Source organism: Mastomys coucha, chromosome X, assembly GCF_008632895.1.
Source record: "Mastomys coucha isolate ucsf_1 chromosome X, UCSF_Mcou_1, whole genome shotgun sequence".
Taxonomy (NCBI): domain Eukaryota; kingdom Metazoa; phylum Chordata; class Mammalia; order Rodentia; family Muridae; genus Mastomys; species Mastomys coucha.
Genome location: NC_045030.1, coordinates 81260404 through 81272091, shown reverse-complemented (window position 1 = coordinate 81272091; position 11688 = coordinate 81260404). Strand labels below are relative to the sequence as shown.

General features: G+C 33.3%; 1 protein-coding gene across 1 annotated transcript in view; it reads left to right on the top strand.

Annotated features, from left to right (window-relative positions):
• Cfap47 (cilia and flagella associated protein 47) overlaps positions 1–11688 on the top strand; it is a 223010-nt gene that overhangs the window by 191852 nt on the left and 19470 nt on the right. The window contains exons 60-62 of the mRNA XM_031363967.1: positions 2319–2478; positions 3897–3991; positions 5617–5772. Of these exons, the coding sequence (XP_031219827.1) occupies positions 2319–2478; positions 3897–3991; positions 5617–5772 (411 nt within the window). The remainder of the gene's footprint in view (positions 1–2318; positions 2479–3896; positions 3992–5616; positions 5773–11688) is intronic.

The window sequence follows — 11688 nt, the reverse complement described above, 5'->3', positions numbered from 1 at the left end:
CTTACTTCTTTTTGGACATGGAGATTCCAATATCTACATAGGTGCTACAGGAAAAGATATCCAAAGGCATTACCAATATTCAAGAAGAAAAAAAATGACAAAATTTAGTGAATGGCTGGGCCTGATAAAAGAAGGGAAATCCTAAAAAATGGGCTTTTGTTAAATATACTTAAAATTTTCTTTCTATGACACAACAAAAAACATATAAATATAGTCCCTTATGTAGGATTACATTTTGATTTATCCACTGTGCTGCTAGAACTGGAAAGCTTCTTTTATCTCCTATTTTTCTACATAGTCATGGAGCCATGATAACTTATATCCATTTGATCTTTTATACATAAAAGTATATAAACTACCAGCAAAAACAAATGAATAAACAAAAACAAATGAACAAAAACGTAAGAATTCAGTTGAGGTCAGCCTGAAGAGGTGAGCGCATGCTGCTTTCTTCTTCCCTGAGCTCTATCAGCTTATGAAGGCCTGCCAAGGAACATTGCCAATCTCATTCTATGAGCCCACAATCACTCTGATACCTAAACCACACAAAGAGTCAACAAAGAGAATTTCAGATCAATTTCTTGTATGAACAGTGATACAAAAATACTCAATAAAATACTTGCAAACCAAATCAAAGAACATGTCATCCAACATAACATAATCATATAGGCTTCACCCCAAAGATACAGAGATGGTTCAGTATACAAAATCAATGTAATCTACCACATAAACAAACTGAAAGGGAAAAAATAACACGTGATTGAAAAAGCCTTTGCCAAAATCTAATACTATAACTGATAATGACTCATGTTATCTCATGTTATCATATCATATAGGTGGTGCTGAAGTATTTACCACAACTTCTGCTATTGAAAAAAAAAACTAATAACCACATTAAAATAGTAAAATATTGAGAGCTTTTATTTTTGGGCACTCAGTTCCTGATTGTATTAGCAAACTCTCAGCATACATCCTAATGAATGGTAAATTTTCTGAATGTTTCACTCCAAGGAATACACATACTTAGAATTTGTAAGCATTTCATTGCCAGTTTTGGTATATCCCTCATCCTTGGCATTTTTTCTTGCCTGCAAGTAGTATCCATCCACTTTTGACCACAGTCCTCATTCCTTGATTAATCCTAAAATTTCACTTATAAAGCCTCTAAAATTAGGATCTCTCGTCAGTACTAAGTCCTCTGTATCTTGAGTTGGCCTTTCTAAGCCTACTCTGAACCTTCCTTCAAAGGCCACTTTTTCTTAATACAGCCTTTTAATTTGTCTCCTACTCAATCAAAATCCTTATCCTGGAGTTAGTTAGGGAAAACTCCTCCCTTCTATGTATCTCTCTTTCTAGACCATTTATTATTCTCCCCTCCTCAGGAACAGGGTCACACAATACCTCCCTTCATTCTGCTCTCCTAAATTGGACTTCCTTGTAGATGAAAAGATTTTAGTACCAGCAACTTGAGGGTACCAATAAAAGTTATGAATATATTTAAATGTACAACAAATAGTGCTGTACCATTTATACTATAAATTATTGCCCTTACTTGTCCATAACATGTAGTAAGAGTTGGCAAAAAGCCAGGCAATGGTGGTGCACACCTTTAATCCCAGCACTTGGGAGGCAGAGGTAGGCAGATTTCTAAGTTCAAGGCTAGCTTGGTCTACGGAGTGAGTTCCAAGAAGGCAAGGACTATACTGAGAAGCCCTGTCTCAAAAAACAAAACAAAACAAAAAACAAAAAAATGGTTGGCAAAAATGCATGAGTTTTCTTGTTCTTTTAACATTCTAGATAAGCTTAGCCATCAGTTTTAAGAATTATCAAGTTCAAAGCTTCTTGGGAAACTTCTTACCTTCAAAAAAATGTATCTTAGGATACAGTTCAGGAAATTTAGGGGAAATATAGTGAAGCACTTATAACTTACCAGATGTGCGTTTTATTCAGAAGGGATTTTGAAATGCTAATGGCCAATAAAAAACATTGGGATATTACTTTCTGCAATTAAAATTATGTGTAAAATAAAAAAAAAAGAACATGTGATATCATTTGTCTTTCTGGGCCTAGTTACCTTATTCAGTATAATATTTTCCAGTTCTACAAGCTTACCTGTAAATTTCATAATTTTATTATTCTTTACAGGTAAATAGAATTCCATTGTATATCTGCATGACACTTGTTGTTATTGTTTTTATACATTCATAGTTAAAGGACATTTCAGTTATTTCTATTTCTAGCTATTGTGAACAGAGCAGTAATGAATGGGCTGAGAAAGCATGTTATAAGATTTTTAAATTGTTTTATGTATTTTACAGGAATTGTGGTACCTCCTAAAGGAAATTTAGATATTCCAGTTTTATTTATACCTTCTACTATGACATTATATAAAACAATGGTGATTGTTAAGATGAAGAGAACTAACAAAAAGAATTGGCTTATTGACAATTTTGATGAACTAAGTGAAGAGAATAAGAGGTAACAATTATGACATAGAAATGAAATAGTTTGTGTATTGAGTGAGCATGATGTGATAGGTTTCCTTAATGTGTGATTATATTCAACATAAAGTTCTGTAAGATCTGAACTACTGCAACTCATATGTACAGAAAAATACATTTGTTTGTTGAAGTATTACCTTTAATCAGTTAGATGTGTAGAAAGAGAAAATAGTGACTGACTGCAGCTTGTCTGAGTGAATTTGAGAACTTGTACGGCTGGCACTCACTGTGTGTTGAAACACTGCTGCAACCAAGGTGTATAGTTTCTATGTCATTGCCAAAATGAAGATAACTTACATTCTCTCCTTAGCTGAGCATTAAGGCTACTTCAATAATTGTACAAAATGTAAATGTTTCCTCTGCCCTTTGTTCTTGTAGAAACTATAGTTGAAATCAAAATCTTAATTTATCATATATTTATGTACTTCATCTCCACTTGTTTTTACTATGGCTCAATTAATATCTATTCTTCCAGGAATTTCACCATTCCCAGAGTATATGCACGTGCCTGTGCATACAAATGCACATACATGCACACGCACATGCACACACACACACACACATACACACACATACACATACACATACACACAATATCCCAGTGAAAAATTACAATGAAAGGAATCTTATAAAAACCTACTGAGCATTATAAGTAAGGTGTGGTTAAAAGCACAAAGCCCCTTTGAGTATGGTGTCCTAGGCAGCAGTTACACAAGTCATATACACTACTAATCTTCAGTGTAGTGTTTATTTTATTTTACAAGAAATTTCCATCTTTAGAAATAATCAGCAACTTTTCTAAAATTTTCCTTAAATGAGATGTATACTCTTATTTTGACTGCTGTCATCTTAAAATAGTTAAGAACCCTTTCTGAAGCCATGTAACAAACTGTATTTTGTGATTTTTAGTCACCATTTAGTTACAGCAATAAATAGATATGTACTCTTGAAAGGTAGATGACTGAAGCTTCTACATTTCAACTTATATCCCATGATCATTTACTTTGGAATAATTTCTAAGTCTTCCTTGTACATATTTATAACATCATCACCTTAAGAAAAAGATTTTCTCTTCTATACATCTATCTGCCTAAATATAATTGCATCAACTTTACTAAAATAACTTCAGAGTAATAAATAATACAGCCTTTTTCTTTTTATTAATTATTTTGTTTTTTGAGAATATAATATAACTTCATCAATTTCTTTCTCTCACTCCAAACCTTCCAGTATACCCCAACTTTATCTTTCATATTGATGGCCTCTTTTTTTTTCCATTAATTGATGTTATATACCTGTATTATAGATATAGATACAGATGTATGATTATTATTTTCTTGATCTATATTGGCAGTATTTCTGTTTTGTGTTAACTCTCCATATTTTTTTAAATAGATTTATGGGAGTAGACTATGGGGAAATTCAAGCAATACACTGGATGTACCCTATCATCGGACTTCCCCAGGCACCACCGCCTAAAAGTGCTCCAGGTAAGTATCTTGTACTCAGGAGAGAAAAAGCACAGAATTCTAAGAGACCTTAACCATCCTGTAACTCCACCTCTTTATGCAAGTGCAAGCAGATATGCTATAAGCAGCCCTATTGGTGAAAGTGCTGCAACACTCCTTTCTTTATTTCTTTTTTTTCTTTTTATTTTATTTATTTTATGTATATGAGTACACTGTAGCTGTACAGATGGCCATGAGCTATTGTGTGTGGCTGCTGGGAATTGAACTCAGGACCTCTTTATGGCCCCACTTGCTCCTGTGTAATTCCCTGTAAATGTTTTCAGACACACCAGAAGAGGGCATCAGATCTCATTATGGGTGGTTGTAAGCCACCATGTGGTTGCTGGGATCGGAACTCAGGAACTTTGGAAGAGAAGTCAGTGCTTTTACCCGCTGAGCCATCTTGCCAGCCCCTACTCCTTTCTTTCTCACCAGTAGGTATGGTAAAACATGTCTTGAGTACCTACCCTAAAAAATTCTGATGCAGTTTTTCAAAAGCTTGAAATTCTGTTCTGTCATGTTCCACATCAATTATTGCAAATGAAAGAATTATACTTACATCCTGGCTGAGGCTATATAGCTCAATAGTAGAGTGCTTCCTTGGCATATAAACATGGGTTCCATCTTCAGCAATAAAGCAAAACAAAATACTAATGAGATGAAATGTGATTCATCTCTACTGAACATAGATTACATCATCACACTGAAATAGGAAGAAGTAAGTTTTTCTTGTACTAGAGCACTTTCCTAAATGTGATAGGACTGGTTATAAAGAAAGGCCAAAACTAAATATTTCCTTGTTTTAGCTGGAGAAAAAAAATCCACATATATAAAAGTATCTTTGACATTGTTTAATAGTTTTATGAAGCTACTATCAAATATTAGTTGCTCTTATGTAATTAGTAACTATGCAAACAAAAATCTGATTCTATATTGGCAACATTTACACTTGATAGGCGTAAATATTGACAAGTAGTGCATATGTAACTACCATAGAGTGAACGTTAATCCTATGAATTAACATTCACACATCACATTTAAGATTTATGTTAAGTCATTGTAGTCTTATATATAGCCACTAACATGATAGATTTTATAGATTTGAAATTTAAAAATCATTGCAAGTTTGAGTTTTAAAGTACATGCAAAAAGCCAAATAGCAGTTTTTAAATATTACAAATTCAGTATTATTGAACTTTGATTTTAATTATTTGAAGGCATATAATTTACTGTTATTATAAATATAGATCTGAGAGTAGCACTATAAATATACAGATTTTTAAAATGTAGTTCATGTTTTCGGAGTTGCTACTTGAGTTAGTAACATGACTATATAAGTTCCTGAAACAAATTTCTACATCCTATTATGGTCTCATTTATGTGTGTGTGTTTCTGTGTGTGTGTGTGTATTACATATTTGACTTTGACTTTAAGATACTCTTCTTATCTACTATTTAATGTTCATGTTTATAATGTATAGCTGTTTGTGTCATATATAATGCCAATTTAAATTATGTTCAGTGAAGTTTTATTTTTATAAAAAATTAATTTTATCTCAATAATTTACCTAACAGTTGAATCAACTAAAACAATTTTTTCTTCTACAGTTGTCATAAGATGTCAGGCCAACAAACGAGCAGAAGAGAAAGTGGAAGTGTCAATGATTGGTAGTTTTTTTGGCACACGTCCATCACCTGACATGACAGAATTTTCAGTTTTTCCAAAAAGAAATTCATCTGACAGTATTTATGAAAGTGTTGAAGGTAAGTGAATTATAATCATAGCTTTAATAATTAATTGCAGTAAATAAAAGTTCATTACTTATAATATGGGTTGCTTATTGTTCAGTGATTATGATCCATTTACTTTTCATTTACAATATAACGTTCAAATTAGTACTTAACACTGTAAATTGTCTTTACAAAGCAGTTTTCTCAATTATGATAGTAGTTAGAGTTACCATATTTTTACATGAAATGAATTGTAAATCTCTCAATACTGAGAAAAGAAAAACTTCAGTAAATTTAGTTTCCAGCAGAACTCAACTTTAATATCTTTCCCTACTCTATTTGCCTCATTTTTTATGTGTGGTTTTGAACATTTAACCCAGGATTTACTATATAATATGCAAATACTCTGCCATTGAGCTAAACTTGAGTCCCTTATAGATTCAAGAATTGTTACTGAAGCCATATTACATTTATAAACAAATTTGAATGACTGTTTCTTACATTAGGAAGTAGAAAAATATATGAATTAAGTGTAATACTTAAATCAGTTTTTAAATATAAATTTTACTGCACATATTTCATTTGTGATTCATGTTTTCTATATAAATTAAAATAATTGACATTTGTTTTGATTAGAGCATTCTAGATTTCAAAATCCAAAATCTGAAGCCAAAATGCTTCCACACCTAACCTTATATCACAAGTTGTAATCGTAGCAAAAATTCATAATCAACAGGTAGAAAATAAAGGCTATGAAAAGGAAGGAAATATTTACAAACTATATATCTGATGAGGGATTAAGCTCCAAAATATACAAGGAATTCCTACCTCTATTCAAAGTAGGTAATAACCTAATTGAAAAATAAGTTAAAGAATGTGAATAAACTTTTATCCAGAAAAGATACAGAAATAGTTAATAACCATATGAAAATGTATCCACTGCTACTTCTTATAAGGAAAATACTGGTCAAATTTCAAAAAGGTGTAATATCACACTTAGCTCCCTAACATCATTTTAAGAAGTGAGAAGAATATGCAGAATCTTTAACCCTTTCATACTCTTGAGAGGAAAACAAATAAATCAGCAATTCTGAATATTAGCATAGAGTCACATCATAAAATTTGAAACAGGACTGTGCTTTTATTCTACAGTTCCACTGAATGCAGTTCTAAAGGAATTAAAATCAGAATCTATATATCTATGTTCAGTGAAACATTATTTCCAGTGCCAAAATATAGATGGAAATCCGAATGTTATCCTATAACTATAAAGGTGAATTGGAAAGTGACTATAGTCCATAAACTCATTAGGATTTAGTAGTGCCTTCCACAATAACTGAGTGCAGTGGTAGCACATTAGCCATTTGTAGACTCCCTAAATGTATAATCTACACATGAGGGAGGAGAAGAAAGCCTGAATCTTGGATTCAAACATTAAGATAGTGAATGGCCAGCTCACTGCTCATATTTCTTTCTTCTACTGACTCAATAATCAGACATGTTTGATTCTCTGACTGTAAATCCTAATAGCAGTAAACAATAACTGAATGTAATTTTTGTTCTAATATTTCAAATTCATTTAAGTTAATATGCACATCTATGTAAACTCAATGGGAAAAAAAGAACTCCCAATTTTCCCTTCCTTACTATATGTTTTATCCCCACTGAGGCTAATCAAGCAATTAACCATTATTACATGAAAATGCAAGGACCACTCTGATGCCTTCACTGATACCTTATACACACCTTTAAAGTATTTTTACATTTTTATCATTCATCTGCAATGCATCTTGTCTGCCAGAAGGGATTAAAATTATGTTTGAATATTAGACTTATGCACTGATTAAGTAGTCTCAAATATTTAATTTTTATTAGTATATATTAATTCTCATTATAGAATTTGCATATACATATAAGTTATACACAGTGATGTTTAACTCACCTGTGTTATTTAAGCATTTGGCGTTATCTGCCCAAATGTTATCTCATTAAGTACTTAGAATTCTATACTATATTTTGTAATGTAGCTTTTATACCTTACAGTTTACTCTTCATGCTTAGGATATACCCTATAATTTTAGCTCTCGGTCCACAAATTGTTTATGCTTCTTTGGAAATTAGTTTAGTGACTTTCCAACTGGGGCCATTAATCTGAGACTGGCATTACTGCATAACTGTATAAGACTCGTGTATGTTTTTGTTTCTTTCCAAACACCTTTTAAATTTTATGTCCATGAGGGTTTTGCACACATGAATTTATGTCCACCACATACATGTACAGTGCCCTACATAGCACAGAAGCAGAACTTTAGTCAGTGGCTCTGTTTCTGCAAATTCCCATAGATCCAGGTTGGTTTACTCTGGGTTGTCCTGTGAGGTTTTCATCCCCTTCTGGCCTTTCAATCCTTCCCTCAACTCTTCCAAAAGAGTCCTCAACAATATGTGGCTATGGGTATCTGCATCTATTTCAATCAGCTACTAGGTGGAGCCTCTCAGAGAACAGTTATGCTAGACTCCTGTCTGCAAGCATAACAGATTATCATTAATAATATCAGGGATTGGTGCTTGTCCATATGATGGGTTCTCAAGTTGGGTCAGTTATTGCTTGGCCATTCCTCCTCTCTCTATCCCATCTTTGTCCCTTTATTTCTTTTAGACGGGAAAATTTTATGGTCAAAATTATGTGGGTGGGTTGGTATTCTTGTCCCTCCACTTGGTGTCCTGCCTGGCTACAGGAGGTGCAATTTGCAAATTCATCTGGAACAACAAAAAAGCCAGGATAGAGAACTATTCTCAACAATAAAAGAACTTTTGGGGGAATCATCACCATCCCTGATCTCAAGCTGTACTACAGAGCAATAGTGATAAAGACTGCATGGTGTTGGTACAGTGACAGGCAGGTAGATCAACGGAATAGAATTGAAGATCCAGAAATGAACCCACACACCTATGGCCACTTGATCTTTGACAAAGGAGCTAAAACCATCCAGTGGAAAAAGACAGCATTTTCAACAAATGGTGCTGGTTCAACTGGCAGTCAGCATGTAGAAGGATGCAAACCTTATTTTTTAATTCTGTTATTTTGGTTGCTGGAATAGATTCTTCTGAGCTCTTTGTATATTTTGGATATTAACCTTCAGTCAGATGTAGGGTTATTGAAGATATTTTCCAAATCTGAAGGCTACCATTTGTCTTTTTCCTTACAGAAGCTTTTTAGTATCATGAGGTCCCACTTATCAATTGTTGATATTAGAGCCTGAGTCATTGGTGTTCTGCTCAGAAAGTTATCTCCTGTACCAAAGTGTTTGAGCCTATTTCCTACTTTTTGTAAGATTTATTGTATCTGGTTTTATGTTGATGTCTGCGATCCACTTTGACTTGACTTTTGTTCAGGGAAATAGATATGGCTCTTTTTGCCTTTTTGTACATGCAGTCATCCAGTTAAACCAACACCATTTGTTGAAGATGCTCTCTTCTTGCCACTGTATAATTTTGCCTTCTTTGTCAAAAAGCAAGTGTCTTGAAGTGTGCGGGTTTATTTCTGGGAATTCAGTTCCATTGATCAACTTGTCTGTTGTTAGGACCATACCATTTTAAATCACTATTCCTGTGCAGTACAGCTTAAGGTCAGGGATTGTGACTCAGAGAGAAATTCTTTTATTATCCAGGATTGTTTTGCCTATCCTGGGATTTTTGTTTTATTCATATGAAGTTGGGAATTGCTCTTTCAAAGTCTATAAAAAATTATGTTGGAATTTTGATGGGGATTGCATTGAATTATTAGATTGCTGTTGGTAAGATGGCCATTTTCATAACATCAATCATACTAATCCATGATCATGGGAAATCTTCTGATATCTTCTTCAATTTTATTCTGCAGCAGAGACTTAAGTTTCTTGAAAACAGATCTTTCACTTGCTTGGTTAGAATTACACCAAGATATTTTATATTATTTCTGGCTATTGTGTGGAGTGTTGCTTCCATAATTTCTTTCTCTACCTATTTATCGTTTGTATAAAGGAGAACTACTGATTTAGTAATATCTTCACTACTTTTTCAAGTTATACCTTCTCAATCTCCTTTAGTTGTCTTACTGCTCTAGAGAGAACTTCAGGTACTGTATTGAATAGATAGGGAAAAAATGGACAGCCTTGCCTTATTTCTGATATTATTGGGATTGCTTCAAATTTCTCTCATTTAATTTAATGTTGGGTATTGGCTTCCTGAATATTGCTTTAATTGTGTTTATATGTGTGCCTTGAATCATGGGTCTCTCCAAGACTTTTAACATGAAAGGGTGTTGGATTTTGTTAAAAGCTTTTTCATCATCTAATGTGATGAGCATGTGATTTTTTTTCCTTTCATTTTTTTTTTTCATTTAATGTTTACCATGGTGGATTTTCATATATTTAACTATCCCAGTATCCATGAAATGTAACTTACATGATCATGATAAATGATGTTTTTGATATCTTTTTGGATTGTTTGTGACAATCTTTTTGAATATTTTTGTGTCAGTGATCATAAGCAAAATTGGTCTGAAGTTCACTCTCTTGGTTGGGTCCTTGTGTGGTTTAGAAGTCAGAGTAATTGTGGCTTCATAGAATTAATTAGGCAGTGTCCCTTCTGTTTCTGTTGTGTGGAATAGTTTGAGAAGTATTCGTATTAGCTCTTCTTTGACGGTCTGGTAGAATTCTGCACTAAAACCATCTAAACCCTCTGCACTAAACCATAGGCTTTCTTTGGTTGGGAGACTATTAATGACTGCTTCTATTTCCTTATGTGTTATGTGACTGTTTAGATAGTTTACCTGATCTTAATTTAACTTTGGTAATTGATACCTATCGAGAAAACCATCAATTTCTTTTAGATTTTCTAGTTGAGTAGAGTTTAGCGTTTTAAAGTATAAACTAATGATATTTTTTTTAAATTTTCTCAGCCTCTATAGTTAAGTCTCCCTTTTCATTTCTGATTTTGTTAACTTGGATGCTGTCTCTGTGCCTTTTAGTTAGTTTGGCTAAGGGTTTGTCTATCTTGTTGAGTTTGACTCTTTAGCAGTTTACTCTTGCATGTGTTTGCCTCTTTTTGTTCTTGAGCTTTCAGGTATTCTGTTAAGTTACTAGTATGAGATCTTTAAAAGTTCTTTTTTAAGATTTATTTATTTATTTTTATGTATGTGAGTACACATTGTAGCTGTACAGACAGTTGTGAGCCTTCATTCTGATTGTTGGGAATTGACTTTTAGGACCTCTGCTTGCTCTGGTCGTCCCTGTTCACCCAGGCCCAAAGATTTATCTATTATTACAAGTAAGTACACTGTAGCTGTCTTCAGAAGCACCATAAGAGGGTGTCAGATCTCATTACAGGTGGTTGTGAGCCACGATGTGGTTGCTGGGATTTGAACTCAGGACCTTTGGAAGAACAGTCAGTGCTCTTACCTGCTGAGCCATCTCACAAGCCCTCTTTCAAAGTTCTTTATGGAGGCATTTAGTGTTATGAATTTTCTTCTTAACACTGCCTTCATTGTGTCCCATAAATTTGAGTATGTTTTGCCTTCATTTTCATTGAATTCTACAAAGTCTTTAATTTCTTTTATTTTTTTTATTTCTTCCCTGAACAAGTAATCAATCAGTTGAGTAGAAAGTTGTTGAGTTCCCAGGAGAATACGGACTTTCTATTGTCTATGTTGTTGAAGTACCTCTTTAATCCACAGTGATATGATAAAAATGAAAGGGGTTATTTCAATCTTTTTGTATCTGTTGATGCTTACTTTGTGCCTAGTTTTATGGTCAATTTTGGAGAAGGTTCTGTGAGTGGATGAGTAGAAGGTACATTCTTTTGTTTGGGGGTGAAAGATTATGTAGATATCTTTTTTCCTACTTTTTTATTACATATTTTCTTTATTTACATGCCATATGATTTCTCCTTTCCCAGTTTCCCCTCAAAAAA